The 26,635-nt window shown below is 42.3% G+C and overlaps 1 protein-coding gene across 3 annotated transcripts in view; it reads right to left on the bottom strand.

Annotated features, from left to right (window-relative positions):
* Window positions 1-314: 314 nt before the first annotated feature.
* LOC115349341 (complement factor H-like) overlaps window positions 315-26,635 on the bottom strand; it is a 31,864-nt gene continuing 5,543 nt past the window's right edge. The window contains exons 2-19 of one of the 3 annotated variants that reach the window (XM_030033482.2): window positions 24,327-24,506; window positions 22,573-22,773; window positions 21,491-21,670; window positions 18,767-18,943; window positions 17,441-17,620; window positions 17,113-17,286; window positions 15,605-15,787; window positions 11,892-12,074; window positions 10,386-10,568; window positions 8,871-9,050; window positions 7,135-7,341; window positions 5,757-5,933; window positions 4,912-5,088; window positions 3,724-3,900; window positions 2,247-2,429; window positions 1,292-1,495; window positions 800-997; window positions 315-710 (exon numbers count right to left, since the gene is read on the bottom strand). In XM_030033482.2, coding sequence (XP_029889342.1) covers window positions 709-710; window positions 800-997; window positions 1,292-1,495; window positions 2,247-2,429; window positions 3,724-3,900; window positions 4,912-5,088; window positions 5,757-5,933; window positions 7,135-7,341; window positions 8,871-9,050; window positions 10,386-10,568; window positions 11,892-12,074; window positions 15,605-15,787; window positions 17,113-17,286; window positions 17,441-17,620; window positions 18,767-18,943; window positions 21,491-21,670; window positions 22,573-22,773; window positions 24,327-24,506 — 3,146 coding nt within the window. In that variant the 3' untranslated portion in view covers window positions 315-708. Of the gene's footprint in view, window positions 711-799; window positions 998-1,291; window positions 1,496-2,246; window positions 2,430-3,723; window positions 3,901-4,911; window positions 5,089-5,756; window positions 5,934-7,134; window positions 7,342-8,870; window positions 9,051-10,385; window positions 10,569-11,891; window positions 12,075-15,604; window positions 15,788-17,112; window positions 17,287-17,440; window positions 17,621-18,766; window positions 18,944-21,486; window positions 21,671-22,568; window positions 22,774-24,326; window positions 24,507-26,635 lie in introns of those variants that run through there. The other 2 variants (XM_030033483.2, XM_030033484.2) reach the window with 2 other exon arrangements.

The raw sequence follows: 26,635 nt of genomic DNA on the forward strand, positions 1-26,635 counted from the left end.
GCAGATGGAGCTGTGTGCTGTGCAGAGTGGCCCATCCAGGGCCTGGACCAAGAAGTCATCCCCACCTCCACCCAGAAACCCCCATTACTTGCATCCCAACATCTTGCCCTTCCAGCAAATGTCAGGGAGGCTCAAGTCCCCCAGAAGAACTGGGCCTGTGATGTAGAGACTTCCTGGAGTCGTTGAAAAGAGACTCCACTCACTTGCTCATCCTGATCAGGCGGTCAGGACACTCACCTCTGCCATGACCCCAGGCTAGTTTCCAGGCAAGCACACGGAGAAGGAGCAGACAAGGCCAAACACACTCTCCTTGCTCATTATTACCTGTGGGCTTTAATTCTTGTCTCAGTATGCCACCAAAGCCAGCCTATTTCAGGACACAATTGCTAATAAAAATAACAGTGAGATCAACATAGAATGGATAAAATGCAAGAACAACCATTCCGATAGATAAAATGTAAACACATTTGCAATATGTAAATACATTTACAAAAATGGATAGAATGTGGAGAAAATGTAAACACAATCATCCAATAATAAAAAGAAAAACATTGACAAATTCCAAGACAGAACACCGGCTAAGCTGCAAACAAAGCACAGCAAAACGGGAAACGCCAGGAAAAATTGAGCTCAAATCACTGGGTCGGTTGAGGGATCTTTCGCTTCCACAGCTGGGCTCCTTCATGCCATTTTCATTTATCCAAGCAATCCTGCAGCATAAAGAGAAGAAAGGGGAAAAGGCGTGATGACCAAGCCTGCCTCCTACAGCCCCCCTGTGTCCTTGGCACCGAGCACTTACATTCACATGAAGGATACTTAATCACTCCATCCAGGCATTCTGCTCTAAAACACTCAGGCCGTGAAACTTGACGGTGGAACCATCTGCATTCAAAGAAAACATACTCTCCAGAGCGATAGGTGGAAGAGCTCAACCGGCTTGATGACTGTAGTTGAATGTTGTTCCTTTCCATAATCCTCGCGTGCACTGTACAGTTCTCTGCAAAAAGTACTTTCATTATTTGCCTGTAGACCTCACACAGGGCAACTGATGTGCTGAAACTCCTGGTACCAGCTGAGAGCCCTTACCCCAGCAGTCTTTCCAGCTCAGGTACGCCAGTCAATGGCTTTTTGGGGGCTCTGCCCCTCACCACCCGCAGCTCACAGGATGCTCCCACACCCTGGCTCCTCCCCAGGTGCTCCCCCAGGAAAGCTAAAGGCTTTCCCCTCGGCTTCAGCACTAAAAATGCAACAACAGAGCGGCTAAGCTGTGGCCAAACTGGAGATCACTTACTTCCTGGCTTGCACCGTGGATATTCTAATGTCCCCTCCACGCACTGTGCTCTGAAGGGAGAAGATGCTGGGTCTGCCAAATATCCTATTTTACACCGGAATTCAATAAAGTCACCCGATCTGGAATACAGCTTTCTTCTTCCTATGATCCATTTCAGCTCAATATTGTTTCTGCCCATGTCTTCTTCAGATGCTGTACAGGCCACTTGAAAAAGGCAAGAGAAGAGTGTCATCACTTCACATAGATGCACCACAGGTAACTTTTTTTCCCCTAGAGCCTACAGAAGTTCTTTGCATCACAAGTGCTTCCAGCTACTTGCTCTCACCCTCTGTTACTTGCAACAGGAAAGACGTTCACATCCAAGCTAAAGGGAAAAAAGCCCATAGCTGAGACCCCACGCAGAGCTAAGGAGAAGCTTTTTCGCTCTGACAGCCATGCAGGGCAAGATCGAAGCACGGGTGGGGAAGTCGCCAGGCACCAATGAACTTCCCCATGTCCTTTTTGAGATCCCTCCTTCCCTTCTGCTCAGGACATCTCTAAATTTGTTTCCTTACGGCCACGTCACGGATGCACCCCCGGATTTCCCCAGCACTGCCACACGCTCAGACCCATCCTCCCCACTCCCAGCCTGCTGACTGTAGCAGCGTCGCCAACTCGGGAGCACGCGGGAGCCCTGCACGGTGATGGAGATCCCCTCACACAGTGGGGTTCAGCCAAACTCGCCTCCTCCCGAACCCGTTGTGGTGGTGAGAGACAGCAGGCAGCAGAGGGAACTACACGAGCCAACTTCAAGAAGAAACTCCTGGACAAAAGGAGGACTCGCTGCCGTTCTGCCCTGCCGGCATCACAGCCCCAGCACAAGGGCTGCTGTACAAGTGATGCCCTTGGGATCTGAGAAAAAGACAACAGGAGCAGTCACATGGTCTTTGGCCACCCAGCACGTGCTTCAACCTACCTAGGCAAACCGGGGGGCTTGTCCACTGCCCATCAGTACAGGTGATATACCGAGATCCTTCCAGGACATAGAGACTTGGGCATTTGTACTCCAGAGTTGTACCTTGTCGATATTCTTGCATGGGGAAGGAAAGAAGGTCTCCGTTTTCAATAACTGGAGGCGGGCCACATTTCCCACCTTTCCCTGGAAGAAAATTCCCAATCAGAGAAAGCCACAAGAGTTTAATTGCAACAGAGGCCTGGCCACAAATACTACTGGACAGTACGTTGGCAGTACTCTGAGAGAGCTGGAGGAAAGCAGGGAGAAAAACCATATACCTGGCAGGTGAAAAAGAGCAAGAGTTTCTCATTTCTCCAGTGCTGGGACTCATAGCTGCCAGTTCACCCCATTTGCCCACAGCTGAAGTGCTTGCAGCTGCCTGCAGGACTTTCCCTCATCCCACACAACGGTGTAGCATTTGGCACAGCTCTTTCTGCAGAAGAGCCTGACACCCACCTCCTCCCTGCGCTGCGCTGCCTGGGCAGTGAGAAAAGTGGATCCGAATGCAAACAGTAACAACTGCCACTGAACTGCACCACTGCAGTCACTAATGGGACAGCCCTTGGGCTCTGTGGGCCACTTAGGGCCACCGGGGAGTTCACACGTGCCAATCCTGAAGCATTGCTGCCTCACGGATTTTTATATCTATTCAAGCACCACACTGCTGCCAAGTCTGGCCTTCCAACGGACCTTGCGTTGGGAGATCTTCAGAGAAGACCCAGGTCCCTTGGTACCAGCAGTGGGCCTCCTTGCACTTGGCATTCTGTTCTGGAGCCACAACATGGAGCCTCGTCTTAATTCGTCTGCTGTTTCTGCACCCCTTTCAGCTCCCGGCTGGGTGGTGTTTGAGTCAAATGCTGCTGCATTGGTTCATGTGCTGAAACTTTCTGGATGTCTAACAAAAACAAATGGGGCTGTTCAGGGCACTCATGAAATCCCAGGAGGCACCAACACAGTACCTAGGTATTGGCTCACACATCAAATTCTACCCTCAGTTGATTTAACAGTTGCTTTGACTCCATGACATGCAATGCAGCAATGCATCGTCTGCATTATCTGGATGTCAACTGGCAGGGAAGCTGTGGGCTCTGCTCTCCAACACTGACAGCAAAATTTCTCACCCTCTTCTCATCAGGCAGCCACCAAAAGTAGATTCTAAGAAGTCCAAGGGCTGCAACTCAAAATTAGACCTGGCCAGCAACTGCTCTCAGCCTCAGGGTGGTTTTCCAGATGTGGCCCTCTCAAGTGAAGCCACCTGGATCACTCAGCTGCTAAACTCACCTGAGCAGATACCTGGGAAAATGGCTTTTTCCTGAGTGTGCCAGATACCTTGCGTTTGTGCACAGTCATGAGACTGAAATTTGGAGAAGGAAATGCCACTGAGTCAGCTTCATGACAGTATCACTGACAGGCGACTGTATGAAGAGAGAGAAATTACCTTTGCACTTTGGCAGCACTGTCCACGTCCCATTCCGACACGTGACGGTGGCAGTCCCAGTCATCTCAAAACCTTGCCAGCACTGATAGCGAGCACTCTCCGCAGGCAAATACCTTGACTTTTTAACACCTTGAACTTTACCACCAGCAATTTCTGGAGGAGGTTCACACGTCACGTCTGAAAAGAGACACTGCTGCAGTCAGGTTTGCAGTCCTTGAGGTGTTCCCCTATACAACAGACAATTAAAGGCATCAACCTTGCTACAATTTCTGTCCAGATTTTCTGCCTCAGGTGGGTCACAGCTTCAAGAGTTCACCATGGAGAAAAAATCAGGTGTGACAGTGGCAGCAGAACACACTTTCTGGGACTCTCAGGAGATGGCAGGGTCAATGAGAGCTTCTAGAAAAAGCCAGCATTTCTGTAGCTACGCCTCATGGCACAAGAAGCCACACCAGCCTTCCTGTGTGCCCATGTCCCTCCCTGGCGAGCCCTGGCATTCCTGGAAGTCGCAGGGCCAGCAGCCAAGCTGGTGCTCTGCTGAACCGCAGAGCTCCGGAGGAGCTTGTCAGCCAGCACTGCTCAGGGACAGGTAAGTGCAGTCAGCTCCATGAGGTGTGAGAAAGCCAAGTAGCACTTGTTTGCCTGGCAGCCACAGACTTGGGCGGGGGACAGGAGCACAGTTCCCGACAGTTCCTTGTCACAGGAACGCTCTTCCCACTTCCACAGCCAGAGCAGATCTTACGTGGTTGAGATCTGAGTCTCTGCCGGGGTCTGTATTGGTCAGAGTGGAGCCCTGGAGAAGAACGGCTCTTTGTCTCCCCTACTGCTTCTTCCATTCAGGTACTCCCTGACAGGTTTGAACAGAACAGAGGAGCCCTTACGTATCTTTCTAGTGAAGGTCGCTGAAATGGCAGACTCTGGGGAAATGCCAGTATCGTGCAGGAGAATGACAGAGCAGCACATTTTAGGCCCTGTTTCTTCAAGACATTTTTGCTGTTGATGAAAATATCCCCGGCATTTCTAGAAGCATCCAGCTAAATCAAAGCGCTGTGCAAGGAAGCAATAGGAAGCACAAAGTTGGGGTGCACCAAGAAAACAGAAGTAAAAAAAGGTAAAGTCTTTAGCGTGTTTAGGTAAACAAACAGTCCCCTCTACGCTAACAGGCAAGGTGAAAGCACACATTCCTACCTCTGCAAGTTGGTGCTTGTGACCATTCTCCATTCGTACAAGTGACATAATTTCCACCCATCAGTTGAAAATTGCGTTCACACTCATACTGCACTCTGGCACCGGGCAGATACCTCTCCTGTTGAGCGCTTGTAATATAAGCATTGGGAATTTCAGGTGCGGCTCCACAGCTAACATCTGAAAAGAGAAGTGCATTTAAGAACAGTAGTGCAGCAATATGACAATCACAGAACATTGCACTCCAGACCACCAGTGCTCCTGAGGAGCAAAAACGGTTTGCGTTATGCAGATCATTTTCTGCAGGCAGAAAAGGAAGATATTATGGTCTTTATTCTGCAATGCTTCACCACACTTTTTTTATTTTTTTTGCCTAGAGTGACTAAAAAGAGAAAAGGAGTTGCAGAGATCAGCCCAATGTGCAGATTGGTGCTGTACAGCTTCGTGTGCCAAAGGGCTGGAGAGTGAAATGATTTCTTTGCTATTTGAAGGCCACTTTCAGCAACCAGCATTCTTAGTGACGTGAAAATAAGATCTATTACCCCACCAGTTATCTCCCCCTCTGCAGCCAGCATCCATTCCTCCATAACGCTTGGCCTGCTTGATTTCAGCAGAGAGCTACGTTTCAGCTACTAGCTTCAGCCCACAGGGGAAACCATTTCCTTGCTGACCTATCCTGCTTGTTGTTTCTCAGGAGCCAGAAAAATAGGTGTTGGAGCAGTCCATTCAAAGCAAGTCACCTCCTCGCTCTCTTGGCCTGACTCACCTGCATGCCTGCGCTGACATTACTTTAATTCACAACACGAGACTAAGAAGGATCACAGACTACTTAGAGGTAGAACCTATACCTTCACAGAAGGGCGGTGCTGTCCAATTTCCTTCTCTGCAAATAATTTCGGGGGAACCAACAGTCAGGAACCCTGCATCACACTGGTAGCGAATTGTTTCACCAGGCTCATAGATTTCCTTGTTTCTGCCTTCAATTTGAGCATTGGCAACTTTTGGAACACTTCCACATGGCATTTCTGAAAAGATACAGAAAGTCGATGCTTGTGCTAATCTGACACACACACAATGAATGTAGTGTTTCTACCAAACAGATGCTGCAGGCAGCTTTTTGTAACATTAGCATTGTCATCCGTTGACAGTGGATTTTCTATAAAAGGTAGCATATGGAAAATTAAATTAGTCATTCCCCTAAATAGGCATGGACTTCATCACTGAAATATATAGATCCTGTTTCTAACCATGCCAGAATATTTTAATAAAGGCTTCTGACCTTGTCGTGGTTTAACCCCAGCCAGCAACTAAGCACCACACAGCCGCTGACTCGCTTCCCCCCCACCCAGTGGGATGATGGGGGAGAAAATTGGGAAAAGAAGTAAAACTCATGCGTTGGGATAAGAACGGTTTAATAGAACAGAAAAGAAGAAACTAATAATGATAATGGTAACACTTACAAAATGACAATAGTAATAAGAGGATTGGAATATACAAATGATGCACAATGCAATTGCTCAGCACCTGCCGACCGACACCCAGTTAGTCCCCCAGCGGTGATCTCTCCCACCTCCACCCCTCCCAGTTTATATACTAGATGTGACGTCACATGGTATGGAATATCCCTTTGGCCACTTTGGGTCAGCTGCCCTGGCTGTGTCTCCTCCCAACTTCTTGTGCCCCTCCAGCCTTCTTGCTGGCTGGGCATTTGTCGTGGTTTGAAGCTGAAAAATCCTTGACTTTAGACTAAACATTACTTAGCAACAACTGAAAACATCAGTGTTATCAACAGCTCATACCTAACTCAAAAACATAGCACTGTACCAGCTAGCAAGACAGTTAACTCTATCCCAGCTGAAACCAGGACAGACCTTTACTACACCAAAGTGGTTTCCATCACTGAAGCATCAAAGCAACTCCTAGTCATTAATGGGCTACGTAGAAAAAAGATCCTTGGATTATGAGGATGTGCCCAGGACTCACATGGCAGAGCTATGAGCTGAACAAAGATTGCAAGAATACAAAGGAATATTTAAAAACTAGACTGCATTCAAAAAGTCAGTCTTGCATCCAATCAATCAGGATTGCTCTGAAGACATCCATGAGGGATGATAAGATTCCACAGCAAATTATGGAGTTATTGGCTCTTACTAGTCCACCTCCAGTTTAAAATTCTTTCAATTTCATTCCTAAATGCACTTCAAAAACAGTATTTTTTGACATTACCCAAGCATGTAGGAGCTGAAGTCCAGTTTCCCATAGAACAAGTTATCTCCGATGGTCCATCTAAGACGTATCCAGAACGAGAAACATACTTAACTATAGCACCAGCCAGATAAATTGTTTTCCCTTCTTTTTTAATTTTTGCGTTTCGATTTTCCAGCCTGGGAACATCAGCACATTCTATGGGTTGTGGTGGCAAACATGGTCTTTCTAAAAAAATACAGAAAACACAGATAAATAATACTGCAAGACTATTAATATTCCAATGACATATACCGTCTAAAACTGAAAAGAAAAAAAATGTAATCATCCAAATATAAATTAAATGGCTTAAAGGAAGATGAAGATATCTCTAAGATACATGAACCAAATCTTCTCTCTTCTTTCTGTCCTGCATGGGGTTTCTTTCTTTTCCTTTGAACCAAATTAAAGCTATTTTCTAGTTCATACCAAGGAGACACCGTTACAGCTTAGCATCAAGAACCGGGAAAATTTCATAGGCAGAGAAATAGAAGAGATATTATCTTGTTCTGAGATACTGAAAGTGAGTTTCTAGAATGTTAGCTATTAAATTTTTCCACCATTAATAAAGTTGTACCAATGTCCCGAGGGGTTTTGTGATGACATGATGAAAATGAAAAAGAGAACAGAACTTACGAAGTATTATAATGTACTTCCTGGTACATACAATGGATTAAATTTCTATGAAGCCCTCCTGAGTCAGGGCTGGCCCAATGCTTTCTTCTCCTATACTACTGTAGAGTGGGTGGACTTAAATTCTATTTTATGTGCCTTTTTAGTTATTAGTAAATGAGATTTTATTAGTTGACACATCAAGTTGAAAGCATATGTTTGCACTGAATTCCACAATACAAGAGATCTAATTACAGTCAAAGTTGCTGTTCGGTAACTGGGACTGGGAATTTTATTTCAGTAAAAGTTGTTTTATGAACAGCTCAAATATTTTTTTTGTTATTCTTCTCTATGTCTGCCACTTATCAGCAGAAATGGAGACTCACAGGCAACGCAGAAGAAGAGAAACCACGTGGCATCAGAATTTTGCAGCTTAAAAATACGGAAATGGTTGGCCCGTTGTACACATCAGCCACCAGCTGGCACCTCATTTTTCCTGTACTCAGCTATCTCCTATTCATTTCTGAAAACACTTTTTTCTACCTCTTAATGCACTTCTGCTTAGAAGATATCACCTGCATCGGTAATATTTTAACAATGATTACAGATTCCTCAGCATTTCTTAGAGTAGATGGCCTGAGTTATGACATACCATTTATACTCCTATTACAGGAACAAGCCACAAAAAGCAAAGGAGAAAAATCAGGAAAGAATAAAAAAGAAAAAAACCCAAAGATTGCTACTACTACAACTAAATAATAAATAATACTGATTTTTTTCACCAGGATACTATTAAAGGCCCCCAGTCAAAACTGAGACTCCATTCTGCAATATACTAAACAAACAAAGAAACACACAGCTCTTGAGGGACTATCTGAAAGTTTTATATGCCTTCTTAGATAAGTCTGTGTAAATAAAAAGAGTGACTGTCCAGCAGCTGGTTAACTGCACTTTCTTTAGCAACTTACGTTCTATTGCTTTTCTGCAGTTACCTGTTCATGATAATCCTAACATAAATAATATCATCCTCCGGCTAATGATGACTGCAAATGGACAACACAGAAATTCATAATAAAATAAATAGGAAAAAATAATCCACTACTGACCCACACAGTAAGGTGGTGATTGCCATTTCCCTTCTATACATGTTATTTCATTCACACCGATGAGCTGGAAATTCTTCAGACATGAAAAAGCTATTTTACTCCCATGCTTGTAATTTCTTCCAACTGTTATCTGTTGAGCACCAGGCAGCTGAGGTGGAGGTGGGCACGTACTCTCCTCAGCTAAGGACACATACTCATGTTATGATAGAACATAAGATAAAGCGTAACAGTTCATCACAGATTACAACACAACCAACCAAGAAAACACTGGTGTTTGTTAGATAATTCTTCAGTAGCTATCTCGAGCTTTAATTAATATTATGATCATTTTGTTCTGCTTCAGAAACACCAGAGCTGCCTTCAGATGCTCATACGCTTTCAAACTCATAGAAAAGAGAGACACAGTTGCCTACACCAATCTAAGCTGGAGCTTCTTGTAGTCCCTCCTTTCCCTTCCACATAGCTGCACGCTCCTGTGTGCTTTCCCATTCCTCTCTCTCTGGTGAACTACTTTAGGAAAACTGGACCAACTTCTGGGGTTCTTGTTTTGTTTTTTTCTTCAGACTTAGCTGATGATAACAGAGGTAAATGAGAATCACAAAAGGAAACAAAGAAATAAACTTCAATTTTGCCATTCAAGGAATGAAGGGCTGCTCCTGCCAAAGGAAAGAAAAAGGGAGGGAAGGAGGTACATCTAGGAAGGAGGAGACATCCAGAGCTTGGTTTGTGGCTTCTAGTGGTTCCAGAAAACTGAGAAGGTAGGGACACTTGGTTTTGAAAGGGAACGCTCCCTCGAGTGATTGACACTCTGTGTACTTCTCCCACTTCCATGCATCACCTCCCAAGAATCTGGCATAATCAAAGCAGGCAATGAGGCGATGATTGTTCTACAATCATGCCTTCTACAGGCAATATCCTGCTCCGCTATACATAAAGGCAGTCTTACAGGCATCCAACCTTTGGTGTGTATTACGTAAAGGGCAGTGTCCTCTAGGTCTGTGCTTTTGAATAGGCCAACACAGCTTTTTTCTTATTGTGTCACTAGGAAGCCATTGGAAAAAATAGAAGGGGGGGGGGGGGGGGGGGGGGGAAGAAAAATCAGGAATAGAAAAGCTTTGAAAGTTTACAGGAAATAAAGGAACTTTGGCTGGAGCTGGAGCTATAAGCTACTCTCATTTGCACCATGGTAAAGCCCTTTTGAAGAACCGAGCTTAGGTTTATCATTGCATCTTCTCCTCACATCAGAAGTGGCAGTGACAACTCTTCCAATTGTCAGGGTAGAGATTATTAAGTCTGCCTCACTAAAACAGTGCGTCTCTAAACCTAGTTAACTGTTAACATGATTCCCATAATTATTCATGACTATCCTTCAGCATATAATCGAGTAAGCATATATATAAGCACGGAAGCGTTTCTATTTCAGACTAGTGACACAGCAATGCTAAGAAGCTTCAATAATGAGCATTTATCATTCCTACATAAAAAAAGAAATTGTATGCAAATCTAAAAACATACCTGTACATTCAATCTCTGGTGACCATTTTCCAGACACACAAGTTGCCTGTTTAATACTTTTGTCAGCTGATGTACATATATAATGTATAACTCCATGGAACCTAGTCTCCCTTCTTGGCTTGGGAAGATGACCATTGTGCACAAGCTCAACATTCACTGGAAGTACACACTGAGGAGATGGATCTGAAAAAAATCAACAAAAAGACCTGAAAAAAAGATTTAGTTTAGATAATAAGTACGTACGCATTCATTGATGAAGAGGTCATCAGTTTCCTAATGCATGTCCATGTGAAAGTGTTTTTTTACTTACTGCAGTTTGAAGTAACTCCTGATTCCTATATTACAGAAACAGAATGATTTTTTTTGCTGAGTGTAGTAAATAATATAAAAACTTAACATTCTTTTCTTCCCTAAAACTATAAAAAGGTAGCAAGATGAGCAAGAAGAGGAACCTTCTTTTGCTTGTAGAAACAGGTGCATAAAGGAAGTACTACTCCACACACTGAAATATGCATCAGGTATCAGTCTCCTATGGAAGTGTATCTAAGTCATAACCAGGTCTTGTGTCCTTGACTGGTGATTCTGAGAGTCAGAACACAGGCTACTTGTGAAAGCTAAGCAGACTGTGTTTTGTGCCAGATTCAATCCTCAACGTAATTGTAAATAAAGGTACGGTGTACTCAAATCACTGAAGAATATAAAATCACTTCTGAAGAAAGGGGGAACCAAGAATTGGATGTCTATTATAAATTGTATCCTGTTAAAAGATAAGTGAAGTGCTGGAGTAATTTATCCCAGACAAGACTCCTTCTTGTCCAGTGTCGCTTTTTTCTTAAATTACTGACTCCAATGTAATTTTTTTTTCTTTTTATTAGGAAAAGGCTTTGGTTTGTATCTTTTTGAAAGACATTACTTTCATTCAATTTATGCACTGCAAAACCAAATGGGAAGATGAGAAAAAAGAGAAAACTACTGATCAGAAATGAGACGGACTAATGCACATAAAAATGGTGAGGATGGGGTAAGCCTAGCACATTGTAGCTATTAGTATTATCTTTAATCCCCAGTAGGATTTTTAAAAAGCGAAGTAGTATACAGAGGCATAAAACTACAAGTAATTAGTGCAACAGGCTCACTACTTTATTGCAGATATGTCCCAAGGCTTCTGAAGGGTCGTTACCAGGGAGGAACACCAGAAAAATGGGTAAAAGGCACCGTACACCAAAGATGTATCCCCATGCTTGATTTTACCCACGGTGCAAGTGCCAGTTTCCTTCCCCAAACCTACTCAGAGTGATTACAAAGTTCTAGGTGCAGAGTCTTTCCAGGACGAAGGACATGTTCACATTTAAAAGAGGAGTAAATAAAAAAAGCTTCATTGAGATCCATGAAACTATAGTATCTCTGGCTACATATTGACTGCTGAAGTCCTTGAGATTTTGAATAGAACTATGTTACGCTTACATCTGAAATATCATGAAAATACTATGGAGATAGATAGATTACCGGCACAAAGAGGTAAAGGCTTCCATTCCCCATTAAGACATTTTATTTTCATTTCCTCAGAATTGCCAGAGCCTTGTTTACATCCACAAATCACTTCATCACCGTGCGAAAACTGGGTCTGGTCTTCCTGATGAAGAACAACATTCGGAATAGAGGAAGGTGATCCACATGGCATTTTGTCTTCTGTTGAAAAGAGCAGAAGTATTCCACAATAATATTGGAGTCCTATATGAATAGCTGAAAGAACTTAAATAAAAATAACTATATTTGCATTTGGTGAGTCAGACCTACTCCCATTAACTGTAACAACTAAATTTCAGCACAGCTGGAGTACGTATATCTTTTAGTCAGTTTACTAAATTCCTCTCCTGTCTTTTCCCTTCCTTTTCCATCACTGTGGTAACTCCACAGCACGCTCCACAAGTAGTTTCAGCTAACATTACTTTCCCAAACTGTTTTTCATTGGCACATAAACCCTAAAGAGTAAGAAAAACTTAAATTAATCCAACTCGCCTGGATCCCTGAGTAGGATCAATCCAACTCACCCGGATCCCTGATTCTGATCAGTCAAAATTATATTTGATCATACGTCTACACGTTTGTAATGTGTACTTTCAGTTAGCATTATTACAAGAACTGAAAACAATTGTACCATCACTTAGAGGGCTGCAGCACTGTCACCTCTGTGTGACAACAGCAGTTCCTGCTTTGGGCTGTCACTGTTGTAGTGGTAGTGACAGCAAAGGGTAATGGCTTGCAGAGGAGTGCGGCATGTGAGTAGTGTTTTTTGAAGGAGGAAAAAGGCATGTAAGGGGAATAAGGGCATACAGCCTGCTCTTAATGCGGGAGTGGGAAGACCCATGATAAACTCAAAGACTGAATTTGAACAATGCTGCACTCAAGTTTGGACCACTCTTCTTTCAAGCCTGCGCACTGAAACTATTTCCACTGGAGCAAGGATTGAAAAGATGCAAGCTCCATGCTGTACATTTTTAAACCATCAGCGTTGCTCATGGAAGACGTGTCAGAATGTATTATGTATAGGGGCAGAGTAAACCAGTCTGTAAAAACCCCACCATTTACTGGTTCTGTTATTAGATCATCCTGCACCATAAGAACACCCTGAAGTATTTTCTGTATTTACAGATTTTCAGCTTGAATATTCCATTCTACTTCAATTCTGAGACACTGTCTGTATTGGCTTTGTGTGGCAAGGTTTTGGTATTGCGGGGGGGGGAGGGGGTTACAGGTTTGGCTTCTGTGAGAAGCTGCTGGAAGCTTCCCCTGTGTCCAACAGAGAGCCAATACCAGCCGGCTCTAAGACGGACCCGCCACCGGCCAAGGCCGAGCCAACCAGCGATAGTGGTAGCGCCTCTGGGATAACGTATTTAAGAAGGAAAAAAGTTGCTGGGACAGAGAGAGATGGCAGCCGAGAGAGGAGTGAGAACATGTACGAGAAACAACCCTGCAGACCCCCAGGTCAGTGAAGAAGGAGGGGGAGGAGATGCTCCAGGCACCGGAGCAGAGATTCCCCTGCAGCCCGTGGTGAAGACCATGGTGAGGCAGGCTGTCCCCCTGCAGCCCATGGAGGTCCACGGTGGAGCAGATATCCACCTGCAGCCCGTGGAGGACCCCACGCCGGAGCAGGTGGATGCCCAAAGGAGGCTGTGACCCCATGGGAAGCCCGCGCTGGAGCAGGTTCCTGGCAGGACCTGCGGATCTGTGGAGAGAGGAGCCCATGAGCAGGTTTTCTGGCAGGACTTGTGACCCCGCGGGGGACCCACGCTGGAGCAGTGTGCTCCTGAAGGACTGCACCCCGTGGAAGGGACCCATGCTGGAGCAGTTCGTGAAGAACTGCAGCCCGTGGGGAGGACCCACATCGGAGAAGTTCGTGGAGGACTATCTCCCGTGGGAGGGACCCCACGCTGGGGCAGGGAAGAGTGTGATGAGTCCTGCCCCTGAGGAGGACGAAGTGGCAGAAATAACGTGTGATGAACTGACCGTAACCCCATTCCCCGTCCCCCTGCGCCGCTGGGGGGGGTAGGTAGAGAATCCGGGAGTGAAGTTGTGCCCGGGAAGAAGGGAGGGGTGGAAGGGAGGTGTTTTGAGATTTGGTTTTATTTCTCATTACCCTACTCTGGTTGATTGGTAATAAATTGAGTTAATTTTCCCCAAGCTGAGTCTGTTTTGCCCGCGACGGTAATTGGTGAGTGATCTCTCCCTGTCCTTATCTTGACCCACAAGCCCTTGGTTATATTTTCTCTCCCCTGTTCAGCTGAGGAGGGGGGAGTGATAGGACGGCTTTGGTGGGCACCTGGCGTCCACCCAGGGTCAACCCACCACACTGTCTCAACAAACAAATAGTAGTTTTGCACAAGCAATTTTAACTCCTGTTGTTGACACTCATACTGTCAGGTTTGAGGTACACTACCTACTGACATGCACAGAAAGTGGGTGCTTTTGCTTAAGCAGGAGACTTGACTGTAGAACTATTCACCATTTCAGTATCAGGACTATAAAAACAACTGTTGGACATGTCTGACTCTAGCCTAGGGAAAGCAGCAACATACATAATGCATTCATAGTCATCGTGTTTGTCGCCCTGTGTCCCAGTAACATACAGTATTGCCATTACTAGAAAGAGGCCACAGAGTTTGTACTGAGCTTGCAAGGCCTCAGGATGGAGGCTTATCAGGCTTACTTTGTCAGAACTTGTCCTGACCTGCCTGGAGGCTTGGTCTTACTTATTTTAGATGTAACAGCAATTTTTCCAGTGACCAGGCTATAGCTAGTTTATTTTACTTTTGGTTATCTCTGTATGGCACAACCATGGTTTTATATACATAGTAGAAACAAGTTTTTAGTCTCTGTAGAGTGAGTAATTATGACTCTAATATAATGGTGCGGGTGAATACAGGGCTGGTATGATAACAGAGCCCTTGAGAATTGGGGACAAAGGTTGGGTGTGGCAGAGTAGAGGCACGGGATGGTAAGAGACAGGGCACAGCCTGGCACCCCAAGGCTACAAACAGCTCACAAAAGGCCAACTTAGACCTGGAGCTGATCAAAACTGGTTTTAGGGATAACACAAAGAACAAGTATCTAACATATTTACAACACGCTAAACATACCGAATTCACAACCTGTAGACCAAACCTAAAAATTACCCCAAGCAGATCTGTAGGGAGGAAATCATCAGCATCAACATCTTATTCCCCCCAGTGAATGACTTGAGATACTGGTAATGTTCTGTAACTTCCCTCCAAAACACACCAGGCTGAAGACATTGACTTTAGGACCCAAAGGGGCAGTGGAAGGGTGAGCACAAAACCAGAAAAAGGGGTAAGTAAGAGAAAGTGTGTGTATAACAATTGTAATTCTATACTATAAATTGTTTGTATTACTTAGATATTCTGTATTATTTATATGTTTAAAATTATTCTTTATATATTACATATTTATTTTATTTTTCTTTCTATAGTAATTTGACCTGGACTCACAACAATTCTTTGATTGGACTGTTGAGATTTCAATTATACTGTTAATAAAGTTTTGGCTTTATATATAGTGTGTGTTTACTTTTCATCCATAACATGATTTTGAATGTAACATATTATACCTGCAAATATGCAATTTTAATTGTGAAAATATCTGTGAAGTATTAGCCTACAGTGAATTATAGACTTCTCACAAGTAAGAGTTATATAGATTACCAATGCAAGAGGGAGGAGACGACCATTGTCCATCAACACATTCTATTTCCTTTGATCCAACCAATTTAAATTCAACGTTGCATTCATAGTGCTCTCTGTCCCCATGCTGATACTGTTCCACAGAGCCACCAGCCATATTTCCATTGGTAATCACAGGTGGAGGTCCACAGCCTCTGGCGTTCACTGAAATTAAGAGATCAAATTCATGCTCTGAACTCAGAACTTTTCGCACAGTTATACGTTAAGTGCAACATAAAATAGATTGAATTTGTTGTTTAAAATTAAGAAAAATCAGTAGAACAAGTTAAACAAACAGGTCATTGGTTTATGCCTTTGAATATCTGGATTTACGTTGGGCTGGAGATCACAAACAGATGTGCATGACCCTGGCTCACTCTATCTTACTTCCATGCACCGTCAATTGCCTGCTATGATGAAAGAAGTGGTTGATAAAACTAACCCAGTCTTAAAAGAAAAAAAGTGTTACATGGATGACAACTTCAGTATTCTTTAAAAAAAAAAAAAAAAAAAAAGGTGAAAATTCTACAAGCAATAATAACCTATGTTATAAAAACACCCAGGAAGTGATATGTACTGTATATTAAAGGAATTCACTTCTGATGGAGTGAATGGAACTCCTGCTAAGGGAGCTTAAAATGTCGGTTTTAAATGCAAAAGAGAGTGAGCAAATAGAAGGATGACAGCATGAAAGACAACAAGGAAATTGATTGAGTGGGAAGAAAGGGAGATGAGAAATACAAGATCTCTTCATTCTCTCAAGCTTCCTCATGAAAGGGCATAGCACCAGGAAAAGAAACTTTTCAGATGCCAGTAAGTTGTGCTCTGTCTTAAAAAGGATGAGAAGAATAGGGGCATATATCTTCTCTTCTGCATAAGTTTGTTCATCCTACCCAATGAAGCTGAGGGATTCCACAGGGAAAACCCTTCACTCAGTTTCTTTTGCTTGGGTCCAGCTCTGTGTCATCTCCAAACCGTAATTTTTTCTTCAATATCATGTGATCAGACAAAGGAACATAGGGTACAACATCTGATGGGTATCAACATTAGGCAGTGGCAAAACTTAGGACATTCAGGATACAGTAAGAGAGGACATTACTCAAATCAATCACTCCTGGCTGCCATACTGCACATTATTTTTGCCTTTTTGAATAATAAATAATTTTTCATACATTACAGTCAATAACTTGAGTGAAATTTTGTGAAAGCCATTTACCAGCTCACTTTCAGTTATTGCAGGACTCCAATTGGCATAACTAAAGGTAACAGAAAGTTCAACATTGGAAGTTCAACTGTTCAGAATCTTTCACATGAAATAGCAAAACACTACGAAATGATACAAAGAGGATCAGTTCCTGTTCTTTTAGAGATGAAGATGGGATAATTGTTCTTGGGAGCAAGGCTGGCTTGTAGAAGGTGTCCACAGAAGTCTTCAGGACCCAGGCATTTTCATCTATTTCCTACTACAATAAAGTTGACAGAAGAATTACCTTTACACACTGGTGGTGACGGAAACCATCCAAAGTAATAGCACTGAGTAGAGGCAGGTCCCACTCTTATGTAATTGTTTGCACAGGTAAATTTCACAACATCTCCACTGTGGTATTTACCCTCCTTGGGAGAAAAATCTCCATTGGGCAATGTCAACATTTCACATTCTATTGCTACAAAGACAAAACATTTTAGCATATAGTGTACACCCTACAAAAAGTACGTGAAATGCTACTAATTAGAACAAAACCAAAGAAAGTCTTAAATAAAAAAGCTTCACAAAGTGTACAGAGAGTTACACTGATTAGCAAACATAACAATATTCACCAAGACACTGGGGCGTTGGATTCCATTCACCATTTATGCCACACCTTGTGGTACCAGTTGGCATATTATCTGCAGCTTGATATCCCTCCAAACATGCATACTCGATTATATCTTCAGGCATGAACATAGTTTTATTTGCATGGTAATTCAAAATGTCCACAGGAGGTGTTTTACATGATTCTGTAGAATAAAACAAAGTTAGTGCATTTTGTGATCCAGAAACACTGCCCTTTGGAAGCATCATTTCTGTAGGTGCTTTACTGTGTGCTAGTCGACTGAACTACTCAGTATATTTGAAACATTAAAAATTCTGCATTACCAGAATATGAATGTAAAATATCATATGTAGCATATTCACATAATATCTGTTGCATTAATCTTCAGAAATATCTGTCTAGAAGTAATATCTAGCATAAATATTTCTCGCTTAGATTCAATTCCTTTCCTTCTACTACATGTTATTATTGGTGTCATAGCAAACAGTTTGTACTCCTGTTCCCCATGGTCATTTGTGAGGTGGTCAGAAAAAAAGCAGCAAAATCCTAGGTAAAGGCAGTCTGAAATAAAAGGACAAGATAAAATATCAGCTAAAGTTGGTCAATATTACGAGTCACAGTATCATAACACTGGAAGATTAAGTCTCTTCTTTTACTATCCTACACCTTCATTCAGGAGAGGAAGGAACTTCTAAGAGGAGAAAGGCAACAACAGTATGGAGGTATTTTCAGGAAAAAGCATTCCGGTGTTTTTCACAAATGTACTTTTTAACACCAGGGCAGACATATGCATAGTGCTTTTTATGCATAGTGATAACAACTTTCCAAATAATGAATCCCATTTTTCTCTAGTTTGGTTACATTTAAAGAAAGTTCTTGGCAGAATCCCTTGGTTCACAGGCATTTCTTCATTAAATCTTCCCTCACATGTGTGAAAGGTGGGAGAATTGGGAGTAAATTTGGGCATATGTACCTTGTATCTCCAGTGTGAGATACACTCCAGTGGAGCGTAAGTTCTTACACTCCGCAGTAAGAAATCACTGGAGAGGTCAGTGATTACCATCTACTTGGTGCTACAGAGGTCCAAAAAGATAGCTCACCTACAAGACAGTAGATACTTTCCCACCTTACTCACTTCCTTTAAGTTTTCTCTCTTTATTTCCTGGAGCCCCAGAAAGGTTAATCTCTGGAGGATCAGTCCTCTGTTTGAGTCTCCCTCTGCCCAGTATGAAAACTCTACCAATCTAGACAACAAAAAACTGAGTACATAGGACATCATGTCTGTGTCAGTGACAATGATAGGGAGCTCTGAAGCCTTTATGCTACTCACTGATGCACTTTGGAGGTGGAGTCCAGCCATTCTCTTGACACTGTATCACTCCTGTTTCTTGTCCTTCTGGAGTTAAAAAGCCAGTATGACAATTATAGGTGACCTTCTCCTGTAAACGAAATATTTTCTTTCCCAAGGTCAAATAACCATTGTCAATATTGATATTCTGGCATTTTTCTGAAAGAGATAGATAGAATTTTTTTTCCAAGTAAAACACTGCCAAACTACATGCTTATAATACACAGAAGAAGGAGGACAAATGAAGCAGCAGTAGGATTTAGAACATTTTTAAGAGCACATGAATTTTTGCTTCTGCATTGAGTGCTTTTCCTGGGGGACAATTGGAAAGTGTGAAGTCAAAGTTCATGGTTACCAACTCACGCAGCACAAACAGGCATGGACAGGGGTTTCATCTGCAGCAATCCTGCAAGCTTCCAAAATTTTATGTCCACATCTGGTGTTCACTAGAAATGAAATTCATGTTGGGCAGGCACAGCACTGTGCATGCATAAAGAGGACCTTCTGTCCATATTGCAAGGTAGCACATGCCAGAGATCACCATGGTGTGCAGGTACCACCTCAGTTCTACCACAGAGAAGTCATTCAGAGTGCACATACTGCGGGGCTAAAGGAAATTTGTACCAAAGGACCCCTTCTTGCACACTAAAACACTAGTGCAGACAGACCCAATGTTGTAACTGATTTCACATCACTTGGAATACATTAAGCCAGTCTAAATCGATGGAAATCAGTTGTCTTGGTTGGATGTTATGGTCTTGTATTCTGAAAGAAAACTTCTGTAGTATGTTAAATTCTTTACTAATAAATCATTCTGTGAAGAAGTTTCTTCATTTTAACAAATTAACTCTACAACAAATAGCAATATTTGCACATTAGAGAGTCAAGTAAATAAAGATATGAAACAGAAAAGACTTTGAGGAACACTAGAGGATGTATTTGAATGTTGGGAGCAGAGTTAATGACACTTCAGTGCAACAGCTTCAAAAGTTTAAATTTCACGTCAAATTTTTTGGTGTTTATACCACTGATGCCCACCATTGCCTAACACTAGGAATCACAAAATTTTATTCTGCTTGCTCATTGCTATATCAAAATCTCAGTGGGTGGCAGTCCAAGACATTCTGTGGTCGCTGTCTCTATCAGGGTGGAATGGTGTGTGGATTGTAAGGCTCATAGTTCACAAACGAGTTTCACCATGTCTAGTGCACACAGGCAACTCATGGCAGGGGTTAGGAAAGTGACCCAGCCTTGAATTGCCTTGAGGCCCTGTCTCTCTGCAGAGACAACTCCCGGGGAGCTGTGTAGACAGCTTAGCCCTGGGTTGTCTGATAAACCCTAAACTAAACAGGGCGGTGGCTGTGCCATTCAAAGAACCAAAACCTGAGCTGAGCCTTGAAATCCCTTAACAAACAGTATGCCCTGAGTCTCAATCCAACCACTATTCAGTCGCCTGAGGAAGCAAGGTAAAAAAACCCCAAAACCTGGAGGGTTTCAGCTTCAGTTTCAAATGACAACCTCGTGTAGTCAAACAATCACAGACCAGCAAAGGGAAGATAACGGGAAACTCCACTCAGATATACATAATCCATTTAGGCATATATCATGATCCACTCAGACATAGTCATACACACCATTCCACAAGTCAGGGGATAAAAACTCTAAGATTCAGGTTGGAGATGCGGGAGTCACTTCTCCAACTATACAGTTGGCTTGTGAAGGAAACCCTTCCCCCGCCTTGATCGGGACGCCGGTCGAGGTAGCTTCCCTGGGATTGAGAGCCCTTACCTGGAGAGGTAAGTGAATATTGTTTATGCTTTAAGTTTGTAAACACCTGTGTGCTTGTGGTTGTCTGTGAATCGCTTGTGGTTGTAATAGTGTACTACTCTTGCCTTAAAAATCGCAATAGTGCATTCCTCCATTGTATCTGTAAAACCTGCAATACTGGCGTGTTAAGTCTGTAAGTGAAGTTCAAGTCCTTTGCTTGAACCTTGCAGGAAAGTCTGTGAGTGAAGTTCAAGTCGTTTGCTTGAACCTTGCAGTTAAGTCTTTTTCCATCACAAATGGTTTCCTAAAAAAAGTATTTTTACAGTCCAAGAAAAGCTAGGTTGAATTCTTTTTGTCCATATGAAATCATTATCTAAAGTATTTAAAGTTCCTGTGAGACATTCTAGCAATTTCAGGCTTGGTACAAGTCAGGAACAAAAGCTGGAAACAGAGTTAGGAGAGGTAACCTTCCTATTCCTCCCTCCTTCCAGTATGATGCCAACTGGAAAGGAAGCAAGAGGAACAAGGATCAGGTGGCACAGCAAGAGGCTGAAAGGAAACAAATTACAGATAGGCTGTGCAAGGGGAATGATCACTATTTATTACATTACTGCACAGCTATGTTATAACAAGATTTCATCACTGAAAATAAAGGGACTGTCACTCCCATCCCAGAGCTTACATTCTAGGAGATCTGAATGAGCCATGCGTGGATGTTTTACAGGGTTTCATTCTGCATGTTTATATAGCGACTGACCTCAGCAGCACACAGGGACATGAGGGCTGCATGAGACATTGAGAGAATGACGGCATTGTGTTTCAGGTGTAGAGCACCTAGACTTAGAGTTACTAAGCAGTAGTGATGGATTAATGTACGTGATGTGATGACGGATTTATCGGTTTTAGCTAGAAACCTCAACAAAATACGAGCACACTTACTTTTACGGATACATCTTGGAGGAGGTGACCAGTCATCCTTTGTGCACGTGACTTGCCCATCTTTATGTTCAGTATAGTAGTCATCACTGCAGACATATTTAACTCTTTCACCTTCCTTGTAAACATTCTTCTGTCCATATGAGAAATAACCATTTTCCAGCTGTCTGACGTGACATTTTTCTGAAGAAGGAAGGTAAGTACATTTAACCACAGTAATTTGTACTGCAAGAACTGAGGTAAATTAATTCTCAGGAAGATGGTTACTAAAAAATGCAAGAACTGAGGTAAATTAATTCTCAGGAAGATGGTTACTAAAAAATGGGCCTCCAAGTGCCTTTCTGTAGCCTTTATCCCCAAAAGACATTTGTGTTCAAACCTGAATGAAAGCATGATTTGTTTCACTGCCCTAAGATTAATGAATCACATGAACAGGAGTGCAAGTCGCTACATGAAGTGCTAAGAAGTGGTCTAGTAAACAGTATCGCTTACCTAGTGTTCATAAGCAAGTCTGGCTAACTTCAGTGCATCTAGCATCATGTATACCAGCTCTGGTTTGGTCTGCTACGTCTCTAAAATGTTGATGGCTGCCCTGAGTGATTTTCAGCATTTGCTTCCGGGAGATTTTATCATCTCTGTGCAAATGTATCAGCCTCTCAAACCAGCTCTAGGGATTTTAGCAGCAGCTAAGCACGCTGGCTCTACAACATCCTGTGCCCCCAAGAGCCCAGACACAAGCAGCTGTGTATGCAGATGAAAGTAGATGCATGCACGTGACCCAGAAGCCAAAGAAGAGAAACATTTCCTATGTATTTCTCAATCTCACGAAGGGTGTCAGCAGTAAAGAATCTCCAAAATCCAAAAGTATCATTTCAGCCTTCCTCATTTCAGAGTGTCACTTACCAGCTGACAGTTTGAGCTCTGCAGATAGGATGAAATCTGGGTGCAGTTCCAGGGGTCAACTAAAGCAGTTCTACTTTAACTAACTGCTCTTTGTTCCGTCCTGTGCTCCATCAGCACAATTTCTGCTGCACAGACCTTTGATAATTCCAACAGAATTGAGCGTATAATGGAAATGTACTTACTGAGGCATTTTGGCTCTGGATACCAGCCCCTTTCAGAACAGACCATTCGAACCCAGTATTCTCCACTCGGGGTTGTATAACCACGAATGCAGTGGTAATCAGCATGCTGCCCAAAACTCATCGGAAAGTAATAGTTTTTGTAGTACTCCAGTCTTTCACTTAACTTGCCATTTTCTATGGCTGGGTAGTCACATGGTTTCTCTTGAAATAGAATTGAAGAGCAACAATATCAACACATGCGTGACAAAAAGCTCTGGACACAATTAATTCAGATTCAGCTTCACCATCTGAGTGTTTTCTGAAACTGTCAGAATCCAGACGGCACACCTTGGCAGATCCTAAGGAGTGCGGGAGCAATCACACTCTGCTTCTGCTGTCTTTGTCAGTGCTTATACCTATGTTGCTTCCCTCTGATCCCGTTGCAACCAACAGAAATCCCGTCAATATTCTCACCGGACTCCAAAGGCTGATTCATGAGACCAAAGAGTAAGTATTTATTCTACGGTGAGATGACACTGTCTTTGTAGAGTGTCTCGACTAAATTTACTATACTGACCATGATGGGAGCCCAGACAGCTAGCTCAGATATAGACACTGAACTGTGGACTCAAAATTGAGATGACTCCTGTCACCACTTTCATTGGTGGTAACTTTGGGGATCCTGTACCAAAAGCTCTTCCTGGTTCTTCTCATTTTTATTTTAAAACTGTAGTGTTTTTCTTTTGTTCTCTCAGTTCCTCAAAAGAACTGACCCTTTTCAGGGACAAGTCAAGGATAGAAGGAGGAGATTCCCAGAAGCTTTCATTCAAGTTTACCCAGGGTGTCCTACTTGGCCATAGCAGGTAGGTTCCTTCTGAAGTGCTCTGACCCAGAGCCTACATGCTGGGGCAAGGGAGATCACACACTGGACAGACCATTCAATAACGAGTGAAGTGGTCTCAGAATGATACAGAATTTTAGAACCCACACACATATAAAGGAAAGATCAATACAGATACTAACTGCACTTTTCAGCAATAGTTGAAATCGTCTTAGCCAAAGGTTCATTTACAAGACTGATTTCATCAGGGTTTCTCTCACATTCTAAGTTTTTCTTTTACTTTCAGTGACTAAAAATCAAAGAGTGCTAGATTATGAAATTAATTGCTAATGTATTTATTTATTTGTTAATACTGTGCGTACTGGGCAAAACTATTATTGTAGTTATGGGAAGTTTAAGCTAAGAAAGAACTCATCAACAATCACGAATATCTTGTTTTGTTATTTGGCAGACATTATAATAGGTAGAATAAAACTGTGGTTGTTTATAATATACCAACATACAACTGCAAGTAAAAATCTAAAGCTGTGATAAGCATAATGAAAGATACCTTCTAACCATTACCTATGTTTTGTTTTGGTTTGGATACTTTAACACTCACTCTGTCCTCTTATCTTGACTGGCATGCTACTCTTCATGTGGACCACAAAAATTCCTGACAGGGAGCTGACTATAGTACATTTTAACACATACTTTCACAAATACAGAAATAAATAATACCTGTGTTTATAAACATAATGTAAATGTAGATTATACCATCGTTTTTATAGCTGACTTTTCCAAACCATCAAATTAAGCTTTACATCACAAAGAAGCACGATGAATAAGCAACTCCCATTTCTCATGCTTCTGAAGTTTTTCTCTTGACCTCTTTTTCACTGAGATATTTCCAACAACTCTACATGTTGTGTCTTCATTCGTGAGAGCTACTTACGGACACAACCCGGATCAGGCACCCAGCCATTCTTGGTGCATTCAGCTGTGCTTTTGCCAGTCAATGTTTTAAAATGATATCCAGGATTACACTGTATTGTGATTATATCACCTACGATGTAGTTGTCTTCTTGAGGTCTAAAGTTCCCATTGGGAATTCTTGGAGGAGAGCATACAATTTCTAAACAAAAAGAGAAAAATTGGATGCTCATTTGAAGAATATGTTTATATTTGTTGCATAAGTCCTTATTTTCATAGTATATTGACCATAACTGCATAAAATAGTTAAAAAGATGTTTCTTAGGGCAAAGAAAAGGTTACATTTCTCTCCCACTCTTAGAAATGTACAGTTCTGTAAAAGGAGAGTGACAGCTGTTACTGATGTCATGCTAATTAGAAGATTAAAACAAAGAGAATGGTTGGAGCAAGAACTAGAGGTGATCAAACTGAATTTGACTAATCTTTTCCAGTAGGTCATTCCACAGCTGGAGCTCAAAATGATCTATGCTGGGCTCACTCACAGCTCTCCTGGGTTGGTTTATGGACACTGTCCCAAAGGACAGGCAGATTCACTGGCAGGTCCTAAATGGAGAAATAACTATACTTAACTAGGAACCAATCATTCGAAGGCTGTGTGATTAAGATTAGGGTCTTGCACTGACACTGGAAGCATTTCAACAACTGAGAAAGGACGAGAATGCTAGCCTAAAAAGCTCATGATATCTTTATGCTTAGAGAAGCCAGGCAAACATATTATTTATAAACAGGAGCCTGTCTTTTGGGGTTGTTTTTGTATTCTACTTCCAATTCAGAAAATATCACCAACACACTCAGGGCTGGGAGGGGATGACTATAAGGTAACTACTGGTTGGTCCTGCTGTGGGGTGAAGGTGGGCAAATCAGCTGTATGCATGTACTGCTGAATCACCTAGGTTCAGTGATAAGTCAAGCAGGATGTGGAACCACTATCTGAATATGCCCCAAGTATCAGAGCCCAGTACATCAGTGTCTGGAAGAATGTTTTGTTTGGCACTTCTCAAAAGCAGTATGTTGCTAAACCATACGCATATTAATTAGCATCATGACTAATCTTGAAGCAGAAAGGTCAAGAGCAGAGTGGGCACTAAGACTGACTACTCTTTATTTCTAAAGGAGTCTTTCTGGAAGAGGTCCCAGGAAGGTGGGTGGTACACAACATCCTACAATGTTGCCCTGTTAGCAAAATTTTTTTCCAGTTTCAAGTGTCTGGCAATTTCTTGAAGACAATTCAAGGCACTAATCATTTCCCCAAAATTTGCATCAAACTATTTCAACTGGGACATAACATGCATATTTCTGTTTGTGGGATTTGGAGATTTAAATATAATGTTTAAGCGCTGCAGTTGAATGAAACTAAAGTAAAATCCATGACCCAGAGGGCTGATGTCAAACAGGACTAGCCTCAGAAATTACAGAGTTGTCATCTTAACTGCTCAGATGGCATTTGGGAGTTAAAAAGCAAGAGGGAGTTTCAGCACTGTAAATATATTAATTTGTAGAGATTCTCAGACAATTTCTGATGGGAAGTTTGAACACCATGGATAATGTGGTTGTGCAATTACAGTTCTGATGACATTAAACAAATTGCTGTCTTCATCCTAGACTAAGGGTCATGGAAGTGGCAGGATTCATGCACACCATATTATTTTGGTCTCTGTTTATACATCACTTCATGTCCACAGTTCTTAGGGTTAGTGAACTTCAAATCTATGTTGTACACAATTTTTGACATAATGGCTGTGTAGAAAGTGCTACTGTTTTCAGCTTTATGTATAATCCAGCACTAGAATTCCATTATAATTTTCAGTTCACACACTTATGGCCATCAATGGACTACAATAGTTCAGGTCGTTTGCTTGAACCTTGCAGTTAAGTCTTTACCCGTCACATTAATTTGGTGTATTTGGCAGGATACAATGGAGGAACTATTGCAGAACCATGATTGTAAACCTTCTCCTGCAAACAAGGAGAAGGCAAAGAAGTTGTAGAGAAGTAAAAGAAAGTGGTGGCATGGGTAGAGCAGTGTACGAAGGAATAAAAGAAAAAGAAAAATGGGAAAGGTAAAGCTATCCTATGCACTATTTTTGGAGCATGTCTAACTTGTGCACAGGAGGAGGCACTGAAATCTGAGATGGCAAAAATAACAGGTGCAGCCAATCTCATTAAAGCTACAAAATTCAGGGCATCAGAAACTGAAGTGACCAAAACTGCTTTAGAGGCAGAACGAAAGATAAGTGTGGCCTTGAGTGTTCATAATGGACAAGTGGAGGT

Source organism: Aquila chrysaetos, chromosome 12 (assembly GCF_900496995.4).
Source record: "Aquila chrysaetos chrysaetos chromosome 12, bAquChr1.4, whole genome shotgun sequence".
NCBI lineage: Eukaryota > Metazoa > Chordata > Aves > Accipitriformes > Accipitridae > Aquila > Aquila chrysaetos.